General features: G+C 37.8%; 1 protein-coding gene across 1 annotated transcript in view; it reads right to left on the bottom strand.

Moving 5' to 3' along the window:
* Nucleotides 1–21,205, bottom strand: part of LOC137281159 (uncharacterized) — a 39,184-nt gene extending 17,979 nt beyond the window's left edge. Inside the window, exons 1-2 of the mRNA XM_067812285.1 lie at nucleotides 21,154–21,205; nucleotides 7,878–7,983 (exon numbers count right to left, since the gene is read on the bottom strand). Of these exons, the coding sequence (XP_067668386.1) occupies nucleotides 7,878–7,983; nucleotides 21,154–21,205 (158 nt within the window). The remainder of the gene's footprint in view (nucleotides 1–7,877; nucleotides 7,984–21,153) is intronic.
* Nucleotides 21,206–21,488: the final 283 nt, after the last annotated feature.

The raw sequence follows: 21,488 nt of genomic DNA, 5'->3' as shown, positions 1-21,488 counted from the left end.
CATCACAGTAGAGATGGTAAACGACTGCGTGGCTGGAATCTGCCATTCGTCCAAGTACAAAGCAGGACTTGAAACTGACAAGAGTTTGCACCAGTTTCCGTCAGATCCAGTCATCCGAAAAAAAATGAATGTAGTTTGTTTGCAACCCAAAGACATGAAAACATGCCATGTGTATCACACGTGCCTAATTACATAATGTGAAATCAACATATATTTTCTTTATGTCGTATAGTCTGATAGGTGTTAAGTTCAAATTGCACGTGGTCAATGATTGAAGCTGTGTATTGCATGTTGTCTTTAGCAGACAGGCAGACAGACATATAGGTGTGAATAAACCAGACACTGAGCTTTCTCTGTGACTGAGACTGCTTACCACAATCATCAAGTTTTTTTACGTAACGAGTAGATTATTTACTTGTCTGTGTACACAACCAAGATTAGTCTACTGCTCACGACCTCAGACGCTGGGCATGCATACTGTTTCAAGCTCCGCGAACCTATTCACTGCGAATGCGTTATGGACGTAGCACAGCTGTTGAAACCAGTTTTACCCCCACCGCTGGGGGAAATTTAGTGAAACGTTCGAACTCCGATTTCGCGGGCTTTTTTTTCATAGCGTTTTTTTTCAACTTTATAGGTTGAATTGGCATTTTTTATGATTTCTTTCGGTAACTGCATACCGAAAGGTACCAGAATCTGCAAAGCTGTGTTTTACGTTGCATGTGACCTTTAAGTATTTGTATTTATTGTATATGTACAACATTTATCGTCACTGTGTACCCTAAATATTACGGATGTGATGTTACAATTTAACTCACTCGTTTACGTTGGAACACGACCATTTCCACCACTTTCACTGGTGTGTCGTGTTTTCAATGATCGACGTAGATACAACATTACACTTCTGAGTACGTGAGTGATTTCAAATTGAAAGTTACGCCGGCAGTCTTTGAGACACATCGTGACTTTGAAGACTATACACTCATGAACGCTAACAAAGAACACCACTGATATGGATACTAGCATACATTATTAATATCCTTCATTTATTTTGATTTGAAATTTTGATCATTTGTGATTAAGAGATCTCCACCTACGTTTGAAATGAAAAGGGGAAATTAGTATAACTATCAGAGCCGATCAACAATGCCTTTGAGGTATTTGAACCCAAATATGTACGCTCACATGCTCACATTTGTCTTGTGTAATGTGATTCTTTTACGATTTAAAAATCTAGGATTGAAAGAAAACAAAACAAGAAAAAAACACCCCACAACATTGTCTTTCAAATGAAAAGATGAAACATATCTATTTAATAAAACATGTAGAAGCTACATTGGCTTCGGCGAAGTTGGCAGTGGTGGCAGAGAACAGGTAACATGATGGACCGAGGCTAACAAACCCAAGAGGACAATGTGCCGCTGAAATTAACATTGTTTTTGAGACTGAGTGAGTTAATATATAACGTCACATCGGCAATATTTCAGCCATATCGGGAACATTTAACAATGAAAAGGACTATATGCATATTATAAAACCTGTAAACGAAGGACAGTAAAACAACTAGAATATCACAATTAGAATTACAAACTAGAGTGGAAAGTGAAAATCGATATGAACAATACAACATTAAAACAGGCTATAGATCGCCAACAGCAGAAGGTAGATCACCACACTAGGGACCATGGGGACTAACAGTACCTTTGCTACCTGCATGGACCCTAGTTGGATGTACACCACCCCCTTAGTCGTTGCCGATTGTAAGAACTTTTAGCCCACATTAAAATAACAACAAATACTACGCTTAAAAATCCTGGTAAGTTTACAATGACTTTACACGGTTTGGGACTTACGTACTCTCTCAAGAGGACAATAACTTTACAATACTTCAACTCCCTTTGAGGGTATAGCCACTAAACAATTCAAGTTACTAATCTAAACTACCAATCATAAAAATACACCTATCTACAGAACATAATAGTCAAAATTCATCCATGAAATCAATTTCTGTAGGAAAAACTAATAATTAAATAAGAACTGACGTTGGTAAAAAGATCGTTAACAGTTTTGACATTGAAATGTTTATCTCTTGTGATTGAGAATTCAACACAGTCAAGCAGAATATGCTTGATCATGAGTCTCTCATCACAGGGGATACAAAACGGAAGATCCTCACCTTTTGACAGGTGAGTATATCTTAAAAATAACCTCTTCAAATCTGGACTGGCAGCCCAAGTAGGTGTAGAGTATGGAATAAGAAGTGCTGTCACAGACTTGTTGAGTGCTCGACAACTAACAAAAGACGATGTCACATTGGCCAGTAACAAGATTATTATACAATTCAATAAGTGGATGTTTGCAAGAGATAAAGAGTTTTTTGTTTTGTTTTGTTTTGTTGTTTATTTGTTCTTGTGGATCCAATACAAGACACTGCGCCACCGTCCTTTCAGCCATCTGTAATGAAGGATTGATAATTGCTATAATCATTTTTAATTGATTATATTCTTGTTTATATTGTAATTCATTCGTTTCTGATTTTTTTTTTATAATGTAGTTAATGTTATGTCAACTTGTGGCTGAACCAACTGCCAAGGAGGAGAAGAAAGAAGTCGGAAAGGAGCTGTATTTTCCAGCTCAATGCCGGAAGCAGCAAGAAATGGCTTAATTCTGAGCCCAAGAGGCGGAGCAAGGGAAGACATTTTGATATACAAATCCTCACAAAGAGGATTAAAGGCACAATTAACTGCAGGATTAGACTCATTAGAAGCTAATTTTGTAATGTATTATGAAGATAACTTTACACGGCGTTGGTTGAGAGAAGGCTCATCAGCTTCGACGTAAAGATTGTCGATAGGAGAGGTTCTAAAAGAACCAAGAGTCTTAACCCTTGCTGGTTGACAGAATCAAGTAGTTTTAGGTTGCTTTGACACGCCCCACCATATACGATAGAGCCGTAATAAAGTTTAGATCACTCCAGTAATCTTTTTTAAGTGAAGGAGGGTAGTTTGATCCCCTCCCGTTTTGAATTAGAAACAACCTTTAATAAAGCATGTGCCTTCAGGCATTTTGCTTTAAGGGATTTTAAATGAGGCAAAAAGGTCAAATATGAATCGAAAATAAGTCTTAAGAACTTCACCTCCTTGACAACTTTGATTGGGGTACCATCTAGAAATAGTTCTGTGTCTCTATGGGGTTTGTATTTACAACAGAATTGTATAAAGTTGGGTTTTTTTATTTAGAAAATTTGAAGTCGTTTTCAAGAAACCCTTCATCAATTTTGTTTAAACAAAACTATAGTTGCCGTTCAATAGTATGCATATGTTTTCCACAACAAGAAATATTAAAATCATCCAGAAATAATGACACATCTATTAAATCGTTTAAAACCTTGGATGAACTATTGATCTTTATGCTAACAAGTGTGACAGACAATTCAGGCAAACGACCTCGCAAGTTGAAGTCATGTAAATCTCTTAAAATGCCATACTTCCAGGTTGTGTCATATGCTTTTTCAAGATCAAAACAGATAGACACAGCTTTTTGTTTATTAAATAGTGCGTTTAAGAAATGCTTCCTGTTGATATCTTTTATGAGGTTATTTGTTTCCAAGTATCAAACAAGTCGATTATTTATCATGCCTTCCATGGTTTTGCAAACACATCTAGTCAAGGAAATCAGACGATTATTGGATGGATCCGTATGATCACGTCCAGGATTGGGTATTGACACTACTATAGTGTCACGCCATGAAGAAGGAAATTTCCCTGACATCCAAATATCATCAAAAATATATAAGACCGTCTCTAAAGAGGATTCTGGTAGATGCTTCAGGAGCTGATAATGTAAGTTATCAGTTCCTGCAGCAGTGTCATGGGCCTGATTAAGAGTAGTATGGAATACATGAACAATGAATGAAAATGTTTCATTATAATCTTCCCCATGATCGGAATAGTTTTCTTTTCTTTTGATATTGCTGAAATTTAGGTACATAATTAGACGAGGAAGAGTCTTTAGCAAGGGTTTCACCCAGTTTATTCGCAATATCTGATTTATCGATAAGTATTTGCTCTCCATGTTTAAGATGATGGACACCAGCTTTAGTACATTTATCTTCAGTTTTCGAGGGCACCCTAGGCGAGCCACCTCCTTCTGGTGGGTGCTGAGTAACGCCAAGAGTTCGCCACCCCCGTTGTGGACACGGGGGTATATTTAGTCCAACAACCCGTTTGCCGTGGGTTGCCGTCCTGTGTCGGTGGAGGAAGGGATACTGGTGGTTGAGGGCAATAGCAGCCTGTTCCGTGTTCCTTTTGCTCAACGCACCACTTTTGCCCTGACTTCACCTAGATGGGTGGTTCCGTAGGCTCGGTTCAACCAATCGGCTGGTCATATTACACCCTGTGCATGTAAATTTTGCTGCACAAATTATTACATTATTTACACATTATGTCAATTGTCCTGACTCCATGATGATATATTTGTGTTTTGATTGTGAAACTCCAATTTCGTAACTTGCCTAGAGTCTTATGTCCAGAAGGCGGTGGCTCATGGGTCAATCTGGTGGAATTATTGATCGTATTTTATTTTTCTTTTAGCTGGAGTATATCATCCGGGCATACTTGGTGTTCCAAGTTGGAGATCCGCCTCTGTTTAGCATTGTCCTTGTTAGGTCGGATGATGAACGACTATACACTTACCATGGACTACGAAACACCCTCTAAAAAACCAAAACATCCTCATGACACTGATGGCTAATAACGACCCTCCACGTCAGTTGATTACTGACCACATTCCCTGATTATTGAGATTTTTTATAAGACTCCCTTGAAACTGAATCCTGTCGCAATTTCAAAAGGATTTCTCCGGAACAGCAGGAGAAGTCAAGAATGTTCAGCGGTTGCTGTCAGAATCACCGTTTATTGAATGCAACAGGATAGAGCAAGCAATGAACTTGCTATCGACAGATATGTTTCTTGGTATTCCCGTTAAGATCTCTGCTCATAGAACCTTGAATACTAGCAAAGGGATTGTAAGAGGCAGAGATCGCCTCTTTATTTACATGACAGAGAGGGATATCGTTTCAGAGATGAACGACCAAGGAGTGTTATATGTCAGGAGATTTACGACCCGAAAAAATAATGAAACAGTTCAAACAAACACTAATCCCTTCTCGGTTTCAGCACCAAACCCCCCCTAAATCCATCAAGGATGCTTACTGCAGTTTGAACGTTGATGTTTACATCCCTAGTCCTCTGCGGTGCTTTAAATGTCAAAAGTACGGACATAGAGTGAATAATTGTGCATTGTCTGTTACTAGTGTTCACTGTGCTGAGAATACACATGCAACAGAAGATTGTGACAATAGCTATAAAAACGCACCAAATGCCACGGAAGTCACTCATCCTTTTCTAAAGACTGCCAAAAAACGAGATCTAAATAAACAGGGTTAAATATACCAGAAATTTCAGCTTTGCTGAAGCAAAAATGCTTCTTCAGTCTAGAGAACACAATAAAACCTATGTCTCTATCGCCAGCACATCAAACGAAACAACCCGTATAGAAAGTCCTTCAGCCACATTTAAATTTACCTCATCACACTCCTGGAAAACAGAATTGACATGGGTAAACTCCGACTCTCCCACACGCTTTTCTCCTGAACAGTTCACTCAGACAGCGAAATCACTTTCACAGCAGAACCTCTTACAGGAACAATCTTTTCTTCCACAAACTTGTTCTCAATCCGACAGAAATAAGAACCAACCTGGAAAGTGCAAAATCATATCACGGATAGACACTTCAAAACCAAATCGAGCCTCTATAGGATCAGATAAGATAAAAATATCTAACAAATTTGGATCACTAGATGATATGGATGTTTCTGATAGCATCCATCCAAGGGCACATAACTTATCGCCCTCAAAGTGCGGGGCAGATCCATAATCAACCCTCCTAAACGATAGTTCATTCTAAACAAGAGTCATCAGAAGATGACATATACCCCCGGCCCCAACATGCTTGAAAGGATAAATCATCTGACTTATTTTGTTTTAGACTAAGTTTGAAATGTTTTCATGGAATGAATGAAAAATATATATAAATGCCATATATCTGTCTATTATCTGCCAAGATCTGTTGAAAGATATGAAATGGTTGTTGTCCTGAAATGAAGTCCATCCCTCCATTTTGCGACTAAGTCCGAAACGTGTCCATGAAACCCGAGAAAATAATAAATCACAAAAACCTGTAAATACCAAAAACGCACCACTTCGGGGCCTGCCACACATATCTACCAAGTTTTACTGGCAGATATTAAGACGTGTTTTAGTTCTGCTCCGGAAAGCAAACACCTGTCACTTTTGAAACTAAGTCCACAACGTTTCCATAGAAACCGAGAAAATAGGTTCTGAGTGATATATCTACCAGGTTACGCAGAAAAATATTGAATGGATTTTGAGTTCTGCTCCGGAAACAAAGCCCATAACTTCATTTTGAGACAAAGTCCGAAACGTTTCCATGGAAACCGAGAAAATAATAAATCACAAATACCTGTACATAGCAAAAGGCACAACTTTATGTTCTGACTGATATATCTACCAAGTTATGCAGAAAAAATATTCAATGGTTTTTGTCTTCTGCTCCGTAAACGAAGCCCACCCTACCATTAGACCAACACCAAAATGTTCCATGGAAAAACAAGACAATAAAATAAATAAACAAAATAAAATAAAAGTGCAAAAAAAATCCGTAAATAGCAAAAGGCACAACCATACGTTCAGATTATTATGTCTGTCAATTTTGGTCTAAACATATTGAACGTTTTTTGAGTTATACTCTGGAAACATAATTATTACGGACGGGCGGACGGACAGACGAGGCGTCGACTAGATCCCCCCGCATTACATGCCGGGGGCATAAAAACTAGTACAGTGGAATTGTAGAGGCCTACGATCCAATTTTAATGAGTTACAGCTTTTAGTCCACGATTTTGCACCATCGGCTTTCTGTCTGGAGGAAATCTATTTGAAGTAGACAGATACTTTTAATTTACGTCATTTCGATGCTTATCATTATTTTTCACCTTCGGGTGAGAGAGTCACACCTTTTTTTTTCTCTTCTTGTGACACGCCATGCAAAGGGATTTGAATACCTCTATAGCTTCACGTCTGACAGGCACCCGTGGCGAGCCACCTCCTCCTGGTGGGTGCTGGGTAACGCTAAGAGCTCGCCGACACCCCCGTTGTAGACCCGGGGGGATATTGGGTCCACCAACCCGTTTGCCGTGGGTTGCGGCCCTGTGTCGGTGGAGGAGGGATCCTGGTGGTTGAGGGCATGGGAGCAGGGCCAGTGTTCCTAATCGGCTGGTCATGCCAAGCCCTAAGCATTACTATATGTAATGGTGCACAAACTTTTGACAATATTTGTACTGTGTGTATTATTAGGTCTTGGTCGATTTTTGAGTCCTCTGAATTTCAATTTTACAAATTTATATTTTTGCCTAGAGTCGTATGCCCAGAAGGCCCATGGGCCAATCTGGTGGAATAATCAAACTTTTAATTTTTCTGCTGGAGTATATCATCAGGGTATCCTTGACCCACTTGTCATTAGCATTGTCCTTGTGATACTAAGTGGTGGGTAGGGAGCTCGGATGATGAAAATGTATACATTAAACATGGCTTATGAAACCCCAACTAAGAAAACCAAACGTCCTCTTGAAACTGATCCTATTGATAATGACCTGCGACCATCCAAATCAATTGAGTTTTGACCACGTTTTTTAGTGATTGAAACTATTGACAAGACACCTTTAAAACTGAACCCTTTCGCCATATCTAAAGGTATTCAGGGTATTGCTGGAGAAGTCAAGAACATAAGAAAGTTACGGTCGGGTGCGCTGCTGGTCAAATGCACTAAAAGACAGCAGTCGGCCAACCTTATGAGCACTGAATCGTTCGTCGATGTTCCTGTTACTGTCACTGCCCACAAGACCTTAAATACAAGCAAAGACATCGTCAGAGACCGGGATTTACTATTTACTGAAATGTCAGAACTTGATATTGGGTACGAAATGAAAGATCAATGTGTGCTCTACGTCAAACGTTTTTCAACTCGTAAATACAATGCAACTGTTCCAACCAACACGTATCTGTTCTCCTTTTCATCTCCGACAGCTCCAAAATCATTGAAGGCTGGTTACTGCAACATCAAGGTTGACGTGTACATTCCGAACCCGCGGAGATGTTTTAAATGCCAGAAGTACGGCCATGGTGTAAATACCTGTACATTGTCCGTTGTGTGTGCTCACTGTGGTGAGAAGACACATACAACGGAAGATTGTACAAGTGCCTTTAAAAAATGCACCAACTGTTCAGGAAACCATTCATCTTTTTCGAGTGTCCGATTTGTAAAGAACACATGGAAATTAACAAGATCAAATTTACCCAAAATATCAGTTTTTCTGATGCCAAAAAACTTGTAAAGAGATCTGAACTTCCAGACAGTTATGCTTCTATAAACAAAACATCAACTGAACCAAGCCATAAAATATCTACTTCTTCCACAAGCTGTCAAACAAATTTGACTTGGGTCAAATGTGATTCTCCCCAGATTTTCTATCCTACTACATCATCTCAAACTGTATCTTCTGATCCTAAGCTATCCTCTCAGTCGCGTTCACAATCTCACTCGTCATCTGATACGCAGTCAGTTAGTACAAGCAAAACTAAACTGAAGCACGAGCCATAAAAAAAACTTAGTGGAAGAGCCCCGAAAGGGTCAGAAAATAAAATTCAGCTACACAACAAATACGGATCTTTGGAGGACATGGACGTGTCTGAAAACGTCCATTCTAGGGCACATAAAAACTCCAAAAGAGTGCGGCGTAGATCCCCAATAAAACCCCCCAAACGATAGTTTATTCCAATAATATTGTACAGTGGAACTGTAGAGGATTGAGGACTAATTTACATGAATTACAGCTATTAGTCCAAGATTTTACACCTTCAGCGATATGTCTCCAAGAGACACATTTAAAACAAACAGATACATTTGACCTTCATCAATTTAATGCATATCATTGTTTTTCACCTCCGGGTGATATGGCCACTGGCGGATCATCCATTCTAGTCAGACAAAACGTTTTGAATGAATGACGTCTTTGACGTTTGCCAAAACTGATCTTCAAGCTCTATATGATCAGCTCCCGAAGTCCTGTATTATAATGGGAGATTTAAATGGGCATAACCCACTCTGGGGTAGTGTAAATGTAAACACTAAAGGTAAATTGTTGGAGGACTTTTGTTCTGACAATGATTTGTGTATTTATAATGATGGTTCCAACACATAATTACACCCTGGGACAGGGACTTATTCTGCTCTCGACTTGTCACTTACAAATTCGGAACTACGAAATGAATTCGAATGGTCAGTCCACGATGACCTCTGTGGAAGTGACCATTTTCCTACTATATATATTAAAAGCTCTAACTCCATCTGATGTTCCTCCATCATCAAGGAGGAATTTTAAAAAGGCTAACTAGACTTTATATGAAACACTGTGTGCTGAAAAACTTAAACCCGAGCGTTTTATTGACGTTCTTCATGCTATTAAATGTTTTTTTTCCGAGGAACTGAATTCCATAGCTGATGAGTGTATACCAAAGTCCTCTGCAGTTCCACATATTCGAAAACCATGGTTCAGCGATGAATGCAAAAGTACTGTCGATCACTTAGTGCGTTGAGAATCATTTGTTAAAAATGCACTAATTAATAAACAACATGCTGTGTCTATCTTTTTTGATCTAGAAAAAGCGTATGACACAACCTGGAAATATGGTATTTTAAGAGACTTACATGACTTCGGCTTGCGAGGTCGTTTACCTCAATTTATAGCCAACTTTTTAAATGACAGACAGTTTCAAGTTCGAGTGGGTTCTACCCTGTCTGATCATTACAATCAGGATCAGGGTGTTCCACAAGGCAGTATTTTGTCTGTTATACTTTTTAGGATAAACATAAATAGTTTATCAAAAGTTTTAAACGATTCAATTGATATACATACTATTGAACGGAAACTGCAGCTTTGTTTAAACAAAATAAATAAATGGTGTCTTGAAAACGGCTTTATATCTTCTAAATGCAAAACTAATTGTATTTTTGCAGAACATATAAGCCACATAGCGACCCTGAACTATAGATGGCACGCCGATCAAAGTTGTAAAGGAGGCCAAGTTCTTGGGCCTAATCTTTGACTCCCATTTAACATTTCTGCCTCATATTAAGTCTCTTAAAACTAAATGCCTGAAGGCTCTTGACTTGTTGAAAGTTGTTTCCAATTCAAAGTGGGGAGGGGACCAAGCAACACTCTTACACCTATATCGATCACTCATCCGTTCGAAACTCGATTATGGCTCCATCGTATATGGTGGAGCCTGCCTGCGAAAACAACCTTAAACTTCTTGATTCTGTCCACCATCAAGGCTTAAGACTTTGTCTTGAGTCTTTCAGAACTTCACCTATTGACAGTATCTACGTTGAGGCCGATGAACCATCTCTTACTCAAAATGGTATAAACTTGTCTCTACAATACATTACTAAATTATATTCTAATGAATCTAACCCTGCCTATAACTGTGTGTTCAATCCGCTTTATGAGGATTTGTATAACAAAAAGTCTTCTCTTGTTCCACCTCTTGGGCACAGAATTAAACCATATATGCATTTATTTCTTCTGCCGGTATAGACCTGGAAAGTATATCGCCTCCCCGTCTTCTTTCTTCTCCTCCTTGGCAATTGGTTAGGCCACAAGTTGACCTAACATTAACGACATTTAAAACATCAGAAACAAACGACTTACAATATATAAACAGTATAAACAAGAATATAATCAACTGAAACATAAGTATAGCAATTATAAATCCTTATTTACAGATGGGTCCAAGGACGGTGGCACAGTTGCTTGTGCTACTGTCATTGGATCCAGAACAATATCTTCTAGATTACCGGACACTAATTCTATTTTTACAGCAGAAGCTAACGCCATATTAACAGCTCTTAAATACATTCAAAGACACCCGAAACAAAAACAGTATATAATATATTCCGACTCTCTTTCTTGCCTTCAGGCTATTAAAAACATTTCTTGTAAACATCCACTTTTAATTGAAATTATTGAATTGTACAATAATCTTGCTACTGGCCAGTGCGACATCGTCCTTTGTTGGTTACCTAGTCACGTTGGCAATTCTGGTAACACAATGGCCGATCTTGCTGCTAAGGCGGCACTCAACAAATCTATGACACCACTTCGTATTCCATGCTCAGATTATAAAGCTACAATAAGATCGTATGTCCGCGATTTGGTGCAGAAAAAGTGGGACACCCAGGTAGGTATAAATAAATTAAATGAAATAAAACCTTGTATCGGTTATACTTACTTGGGTTGTCAGTCCAGATTTTAGGAGGTCATTATGCGACGATGTCGCATTGGCCATACGAGGCATACTCACGATTATCTATTAAAAGGTGAAGATCCTCCGTTTTGTATCCTTTGTGATGAAAGAATCACAGTCAAGCATGTTTTACTTGACTGTGTTGAATATTCCATCACAAGGGATAAATATTTTAATTCAAGAACTTTGTAGGATCTTTTTAATAATGTTAGCTCTCATTATTGCATTTTTAAAAGAATTAGATTTGCTAAATGAATTGTAAATATATAAATATTTTATGCTTGGAATTTTGAATTCGTAACTTAGTGTGTTAGTGGCTGTATCCTCGAGAAGGGTTAAAGTACTGTAAAATTATTGTCCTCCTGAGAGGGTACATGAGTCCCAAAACATTTGAAGTCAAATTTGGTCTTCCTGTTTTTTAGTCGTAGTATTTCTGTCATTTTAATTTGTGGCTAATCTTGCATACAATCACCAGCAGCTGAGAGGATGGTGTAAATCCAGCTAGGGACCATGCTGGTAGCAGAAGTACTGTAAGTCCCCATGGCCCCTAGTATGGCGATCTACCTTCAGTTGTTGGTGATCTATATAGCCTGTTTTTATATTGTATTGTCTGAATGGGGATATTAGTTTTAACTTTTCACGCTAGTTTTATTTCTCGTTGTGATATTCTAGTTGTTTTACTGTCCTTCGTCGACAGGTTTTTATCATATGCATAGATTCCATTTTTAAGAATGCTCTCGTTACGATATGGCTGCAATACTGCCGATGTGACGTTAAATACTAACTCACTGACTCACTCACGTGTGACATTCGCATACTTCACTGATGCTTTCACCATTTCGTCCCTACCACCATGAACAGTAGATATGTGGGCACGTTTTATAATGTGAAACATTACTATCTGCTGAAACACTTAACTGAACCATGTTTGTTGACTCTTTTGGTTATATTTCACCAAATATGGTCTTCTGGCAAATCTCCTCCTTCATGGCGCTATATCATTGTAGTTCCAATATCAAACCCTGGTAAGGGTCATACAAATCCGTCTAATTATAGACCAATATCGTTAACTAGTTGTGTCTGCAAAACCATGGAACGTATTGTGAATAATAGATTAGTTTGGTATTTTGAAACCAATAATCTAATCACAAATATTCAATGTGGTTTCAGGAAAAATCGTAGTACCATTGATCATTTGGTACGTTTAGAATCCTTTGTTAAAATGCTATAGTAAATGGACAAAATGCTGTATGAATTTTCTCTGATCTTGAGAAAGCTTATTATACGACCTGGAAGCATGGCATTTCGAAGGATCTACATGATTTTGAGTCTTTGAAGGGCATTTAGAAGTGAAATGCATAAGAATGAAGATTTTATGGATATCAACTTCTTTATATGAGAACACAACACATCAGGTGATTGAGAATGGGGTACAGAGTTATATTTATATGTACAGGTAAAACAGGCTTCTATCATTGTTATCATAAGTGTCGGGTTCCAATCAGCGCTTGTTTATACTGACTTCCAGCTTTCGTTAATTCATTCCACTTGTTACTTTGTTATTGTTTTACCTGTACATATAAATATAGCTCTGTACCCCATTCTCAATCACCTGATGAAGGAGTAAGCATTAACTCCGAAACGTTGTGTTCTCATATAAAGAAGTTGATATCCATAAAATCTTCATTCTTATACATGATTTTGATTTGAGAGGCCTATTTTTATAGTTTTTAAAAGGCAGGCAATTTCAAGGCGGAGTGGGTTCAACCCTGTCTGATCATTGCAACCAGAACCAGTGTGTTCTCCAGGGCAGCATTTTGTCGGTGACCTTATTTATTATGTGACCTTATCACTATGTTATCTAAGGTATTCAGCTGATGGATCACTTCTGTGAATGATTTTTATATTTTCTGTCGTGGTAAAAAAATGCATACCATCGAACGACAACTGCAGTTGTATTTAAATAAAATAAATAAACGGTGTCTTAAACTGGTTTTAAATTCTCAAAGTCGAAAACTAACTGTCTACACTTTTGAAGGAAATATAAACCACATAAAGAAACTATTATCCTCCTAAGAGGGTACGTAAGTCCAAAAACACTCAAAGTAAATTCAAACTTCCCACGTGTTTAATCGTAGAATAAGTGTCTTTTTATTGCATGGCTAAATTTCCCATACTGCTGACGGCTGAGGGGATGATGTAAATCCGGTTAGGGTCCATGTAGGAAGGAAATGTACTGTAAGTCCCCATGGTCCTTAGTATGGTGATCTACCTTCAGCTGATAGCAATCTGTAGCCCATTTTTATGTTGTATTGTCCTCAATAGATAAACTGTTTTAGGTGCAATTAATAGTGTTACATTAATTACTGTCTTTCATTGACAGAATATTAGAGTGTCATTGTTTCTTTTGTTTGTTTTTTGTTTTTTTGTTTTTTGGGGTTTTTTTTATTATAATTAATCGTTCTCGTCACGATATGGCAGAAATATTACCGATTTAGTCACTTAGTACTCGGAACTTTTCGTTACACTCCACTACTGTGTTAACAAAACCTTCATTGGAGGTCGCGTCAGGTAACCTTTGCGATTGATCAATCAATACAGCTTACCAAATAGCGAAAGTGAACATTCGCACATATCTTTTGAACTTTTTATGTCGGAAAAGATTCGTACCCGAACGATTCCGAATGCTATTTTGAGTACACTCGTTTCCGGATGATGAACACGGCACAAGTTGTAACCATGATATCGGTGATTAAACAGTCGATGGAAATAGTGTTTTTTGGCAATATTCAAGAATGTCATCTTGCGGAAATATTAGCTAATGGTAACCATGTCAACAGAAACTCCAAAGCGTATATACAGCAGGTCAATCAACTGTCTTATATGCAGATTTTTGTTTGCGGAGAGAGTCCCTCCAATCACTACGTAGTAGCCATTGTCTGATTGGTTAAATCTATTGAGCCGTCTCGCGTTTGACAGGACGGTCATAGGTCGCTCAAAGATTACCTGACGCGACCTTCAACTAGGATTTGTTAGACTCAGTGGTATACTGTAACGAATAAGTTTACTGCGACTGATTGCCGATGTAACTTTAAATATTAACTCACTCGCTTTCTAATCTACAGTATAATTGAGAGATAATCGACTACAACGAAATAATAAATATGGGAATTGAGTGGTTTTGTTGTTTTATCCAAAGGTGTTATTGATATTAATGTAAGAGAAACATAAATGTTCAAGTTTGGTTAATACTTTTAATTATAAAAAATGTATTTACGTAAATAATACAATTCCAAAACAAGAGATTATATAAATAATCTAAGTTCAACATTTTTTTATCGATGATAAGGATAAAAATAAGTAAGCCAAATGTTTGAAAGACAGTCTTGGCTTGTTAACATTTCGAAACAATAATGGGCATAATGACTTAAACATCAACCGTTCTAAGAAAATAATTATTGCGCAACCTTTGGCTGTATTACAGATCTTTATTGATATGAACATTTCTCACCAGATGAAAAAAGGATAAGAATGCAGAAAATGTTGTATTAAATTACAAGCTTTCAAACCATGGCTAATGAACATAATGATGAAGCTTATTTGCCTGGTTCAAAGATTTATACCTTAACACCTGACAGTGCCTGAAACAAAAGGACTTACATCTCAAATATTAACATTATACTGGAACCACAAACATCACCAACTATAGTTTATATGACAGGGAAAGAGGTCTTGCAGAAATATTGTAGAGCAAAGTCCAGTGAGATGTTAATGTACAAACCTTAAAGACTGTTGACGTGTTTAATTTGTCTTTAATTGGTAGCTTAAATTCTCTTCGGTGACGTTATTTGTGAACAAAATTAACTGGAAATTATAGAATTATCAAATCATTAAGTCTTACTATTGAAGGAATGCGGTGATGCAATGAGTTAAATATATATTCATCTAATTTTATGAGGGTCAACGACGTCCCATCCTTAACAACATCAAAGAAAGCTTTGATGACATGATGCAAATTAACTCAGTTGATTAGAAGAAATGTATAGAATAATGTAGAACTGAAGTTTTATGAAATATAACAATATGATTCTGTTTCTTACAACTTTGTTATGGAGAATATCTTGTCGATGTTAATTCTGTCGTGTAGAGCTCGCCAAGAGCTTTGCAACCATACCAAATGGTCAATGTCAATACGACCTGATTTTGATGATAGAACAAAATAGTTCTCTAGGAGCAATAAGTCTACCTCTTCGTTTGAGTGTCAACATTGACCTATATCCAACGCCGCCATGTTACATTCAGTATATATATATGACCCATTACTTTATATTTGACTCAGTTGCATTGTACTAGAAACCGTATTGTGATTCTTTGTATCTTGTCTTTGTTAGCTCAATAAGGCACCCGTGGCGAGCCACCTCCTCGTGGTGGGTGTACCCATTGGTGTTGATGTATATATCCCAAATCCTCTCCGGTGTTTCAGATGTCAACAATTTGGACACGGTGCAAAATCTTGCCGTAACTCTCCAGTTTGCTCCCGCTGCAGTGGGAAACATGACGGTACAGACTGCACAGATGTAATCAAGTGTGCAAACTGCAGTGGTGACCACATGTCCTTCTCAAAATCATGCCCATGCTACATGCAACAAAATAAAATTCTCACCATAAAATATTCTAAAGATGTTTCTTTCTCTGAGGCCAAAAAAAATAGTAGAAAAGAAGTCCTCTTCTTCCAGTGTCTTACTCTGCTGTAGTTTCTTCCTCACGTACAAAGGTTGATCAAGGATGTCAAACGTCAATTAACTGGATATCTGATGTACAGACGTTTTTTTATGAAATAGATGCTGAAGTCACACCTTCCCGTTCCACATCTTCCTCACAAACGACTGTGTCTGCTGAAACAGTACCAGAAAATGAAAGTCAGCCTGAACCTGAGATAAAACGAACTACTTTGCTCACAAAGAAGGAAAAACAAAAGAAAAAAGAATCAAAGGGCCTCAAACATATTGAGGTGCCTTTACCCTTGACTGTTCCTCTGGAACATAATATCTTCGAATCTCTAGATATGGAGGTCTCTCCATCGCTGCCATTGCAGCATAAAGGCCCTCCTCATTCACGATCTCCTATTATGCCCCCATGAACTGCCCTGACAGTTTATTACAGTGGAATTGTAGAGGTCTTCGGAATAATTTATCTGATCTTCAGCTATTGATCCAAGATTTAAAACCTTCTGCTCTTTGTTTACAAGAAACATTCCTCAAAAACACAGATAAAATTGATTTAAGACAATATGACTACATATCATCACTTTTCTCCCCCAGGCGATAAAGCAACTGGGGGATCTTCTGTTCTGGTGAGGCAGGGTGTCATTCAAAGCCCTGTCCCTCTTCGTACCCCTCTCCAGGCTGTTGCAGTTCGTGTGACATTGAATGTCGTGTTCACTTTATGTTCTTTGTACATCCCACCGTCATATTGTCTTCCACAATATGATCTTCAGTCACTTTATGACCAACTCCCGAAACCCTGTATGATCATGGGAGATTTAAATGGTCATAACCCACTTTGGGGTAGCAATGACAGCAATACGAAAGGTAAAGTTTTGGAGGATTTTTTCTTTAACAATGACATGCATATTCAATGATGGTTCTTCTACATATTTGCATCCAGGAACTGGAACGTATTCGTGTCTTGATTTAGCTGTTGTTGATTCTCATCTGCTAAGTGAGTTCGAATGGTCAGTTCACGATGACTTCTGTGGAAGTGATCATTTTCCCACTTTATTACAATCTGTGACACCATCGGATGTCTCTCCATCATCACGATGGAACTTTGCTAAAGCTAACTGGGCTTAGTATGAAATTCTTTGTTCTAGTAAACTAATACCTGATGTTTTTCTTGATGTTCCTGATCCTATAAATTCTTCCTCTACCGAACTTCATAAAATAGCTGATGAATGTGTTCCGAAGTCCTCTTCTAATCCACATATACGTAAACCATGGTTTACTGATGACTGCAAACAAGCTACGAAGGCACGAAAGAAAGCAGAACAGTATTTCCGTCGCCATCCTATGGTCCATAATTTAAATAAATTTAAAATTTTAAATGCTAAAGCGAAGCGTACCTTTAAACTGAATAAACGTCAATCTTGGAAAAATTATGTCTCCAAAATAAATTCTCGAACGCCCATGTACAGAAAATTAAAGGTAAGGGTACAAAATCTAGTGTCCATAATCTTAAACATGGAGATCAATTACTTACTGATAAATCAGATATTGCAAATAAACTGGGTGAAACGCTTGCTAAACATTCTTCCTCTTCTAACTATATGCCGAAATTCCAACAGTATCAAAGACAACAAGAAAAGAAACCTATTAATTTTCATTCAGATAACGGGGAAGATTATAACGAACTATTTTCTATTTATGAGCTTCATACTGCTCTTAATCAAGCTTACGATACTGCTACAGGGCCTGATAACATACATTATCAACTCCTGAAGCATTTACCAGATTCCTGCCTAGAAACTCTTTTAACTATTTTTGATGATATTTGGGCATCAGGTAAATTTCCTCCTTCATGGCGTGACGCTATAGTAGTACCCATACCTAAACCTGGACGTGATCATACCGATCCGTGTAATTATAGACCCATTTCACTAACTAGCTGTGTTTGCAAGACCATGGAGCGCATTATTATCAATCGACTTGTTTGGTACTTGGAAACCAAAAACCTTATAACAGATATACAATGTGGTTTCCGTAAAAACAGAAGTACTCTTGATCACTTAGTGCGTTTGGAATCTTTTGTCAAAAACGCACTAATTAATAAACAACACGCTGTGTCTATCTTTTTTGATCTTGAGAAAACATATGACACTACTTGGAAATATGGCATTTTAAGAGATTTACATGATTTCGGTTTGCGAGGTCGTTTGCCTGAATTCATATCCAACTTTTTAAATAACAGACAATTTCAAGTCCGCGTGGGTTCTACCCTGTCTGATCATTACAATCAGGATCAGGGTGTTCCACAAGGCAGTATTTTGTCTGTCACTCTTTTTAGCATCAAGATCAACGGTCTATCTAAAGTTTTAAACGATTCAATAGATGGTTCGTTATTTGTGGATGATTTTAATATTTCTTGTCGTGGTAAGAATATGCATACTATTGAACGGCGGCTGCAGCTGTGCTTAAACAAAATAGATAAATGGTGTCTCGAAAATGGCTTCAAATTTTCTAAATCAAAAACCAATTGTATACACTTCTGCTGTAAATATAAACCCCATAAAGACCCAGAACTATTTCTCAGTGGCACCCCTATTAAAGTTGTCAGGGAGGCTAAGTTCTTGGTACTTATTTTTGATTCGCATTTGACCTTTGTGCCCCATATTGAATCCCTAAAAGCCAAATGCCTGAAGGCTCTCGATTTATTAAAGGTTGTGTCCAATTCAAAATGGGGAGGAGATCAGACTACCCTCCTTCACTTATATAGATCACTTGTGCGGTCAAAACTTGATTATGGTTCCATCATATATGGTGGAGCCTGTCAAAGCAACCTAAAACTACTTGATTCTGTCCATCACCAAGGCCTAAGACTTTGTCTTGGTTCTTTTAGAACCTCTCCTATTGACAGTCTTTATGTTGAAGCCGATGAGCCTTCTCTCAATCAACGCCGTATAAAACTGTCTTTACAATACATCACAAAATTAGCTTCCAATGAGTCTAATCCCGCATTTAATTGTGTCTTTAATCCTCTGTTTGAGGATTTGTATAACAAAACATCTTCTCTTGTTCCGCCTCTTGGTCTCAGAATTAAGCCATTTCTTGCTGCTTCCGGCCTTGAGTTGGAAAATATAGCTCCTTTCCGACTTCTTTCTTCTCCTCCTTGGCAGTTGATTAGGCCACAAGTTGACCTAACATTAACTACATATAAAAAATCAGAAACGACTGAATTACTGTATAAACAAGAATATAATCAATTGAAACATAAATATATCACTTATAACTCCTTATTTACAGATGGGTCCAAGGACGGTGGTGCAGTGGCTTGTGCCACTGTCATTGGATCCAGAACAATATCTTTCAGATTACCGGATAATAGTTCTATTTTCACAGCGGAAGCAAACGCTATACTAACGGCTCTTAAATATACTGAAAGACATCCTATACATAAACAGTATATTATCTACTCCGATTCTCTTTCTTGCCTCCAGGCAATTAAAAACCTCTAATGTAAACATCCATTTGTAATAGAAATAATTGAACTATATAATAATCTTGCTACTGGCCAATACGACATCATCTTTTGTTGGTTACCAAGCCATGTAGGCATTTCTGGCAACACAATGGCTGGTCTTGCTGCCAAGGCAGTACTCAGCAAATCTGTGATTCCATTTCTTATTCCATACTCTGATGATAAAGCTACTATTAGAGCGTATATCCGTGATCTGATGCAGAACAAGTGGGACACCCAAGTGGGTATCAATACATTACATGAAATAAAACCTTACATTGGTTATACCCACTTGGGTTGTCAGTCCAGATTTGAGGAGGTCATACTACGGCGATGTCGTATTGGCCATACGAGATATACTCATGAATACCTTTTGAAAGGTGAGGATCCTCCGTTCTGCATCCCTTGTGATGAAAGAATCACAGTCAAGCATATCTTGCTTGACTGTGTTGAGTATTCCATCACAAGGGATCAGTATTATAATTCACAATCTGTGCAGGATCTTTTTAGCAATATTAGTCCTCATTTAATTATAGCATTTTTAAAGGAATTAGATTTGTTAAATGAACTGTAAATAGATAATATTTTACAATTGGAAGATTAAAATAGTAACTCAAATCGTTAGTGGCTGTACCCTCAAAGGGGTTGAAGTACCGTAAAATAATTGTCCTCCTGAGAGGGTACGTAAGTCCAAAAACAATTTCAGTTTTCCAGCTTTTTAATGGTAGAATAAGTGTGTTTTTACTTTATGGCTAGATTTGTCTAAATTGCTAACAGCTGAAGGGATGATGTAAATCCAACTAGGGTCCATGCAGGAAGCAAATGTACTGTAAGACCCCATGGTCCTTAGTATGGTGATCTACCTTCAGTTGTTGGCAACATATAGCTCATTTTTATATTGTACTGTCCTCTATAGATACGTTGTTTCAGGTCTATTCACTAGTTTTACCTTCTACTCTGTGATATTCTAGTTAGTTTTACTGTCCTTCGTTGACAGGGTCTTACACTGTATGTGCTATCAATTCATTTGTACTTTTATAATTAATCATTCTCGTCACGCTATGGCTGCAATATTGCCGATGTGACGTTAAATATTAACTCACTCACTCACTGTTAGCTCAATACATAATATTGAATATTTTAGACTTATCTCTATTGTATTTTGCTTGTTCTGAGGGATTTCCTACACTTTTTTGTCACAGCAAATTATTTACTGTAACACTTCTGCTATACACCAGACTGCAAACTGATTATTTGTAATCTATACGTCACTTATGCTCACTAAGTTTGTTATACTCCCTATTTGCCAATTTTTCAGCAGTGTCACGATGGAGGACACACAAAATGGGCTTCGCACATTGAACACCCATGTGAGAAATCGAATCCATGCCTTCGGAATGACATTCGAACGCTTTATACTCTAGGCTTTGCCACCGCCCCCAGAAGTTAAAAAAAGGATGATTGCAAGTCGCATTACCTGCCCCGGCAGTCACAGCAAACACCACAGCAAACAGCAGCAGAGCAAACATTTTTTTTTCTGGCTTACGTAACTGACCTTAAACTGCATATACGTTAAACACGTATGTTACAGCAGCTACCATATCTGAATATATAGATACATGTATTTACATGCACTCACACCATGTCCAGCCAACTATCACGAAACATATTTCACATTCTGATAGCAAATCTAGTGTGTGGGTGTAAACAAACTCAGTGCAAATAAAATGTGGCAAATTTCGATAGCCATGGGCATATCAAATTACAGGTAATGTCGGTTTACAGTTTAGACAACAAGTTTGGTGTTGGAGA

The sequence above is a fragment of the Haliotis asinina genome, chromosome 4 (genome assembly GCF_037392515.1).
Source record: "Haliotis asinina isolate JCU_RB_2024 chromosome 4, JCU_Hal_asi_v2, whole genome shotgun sequence".
Classification (NCBI taxonomy): Eukaryota; Metazoa; Mollusca; class Gastropoda; order Lepetellida; family Haliotidae; genus Haliotis; species Haliotis asinina.
The sequence above is the reverse complement of the archived record's forward strand: the minus strand, read 5'-3'. Positions and strand labels throughout refer to the sequence as shown.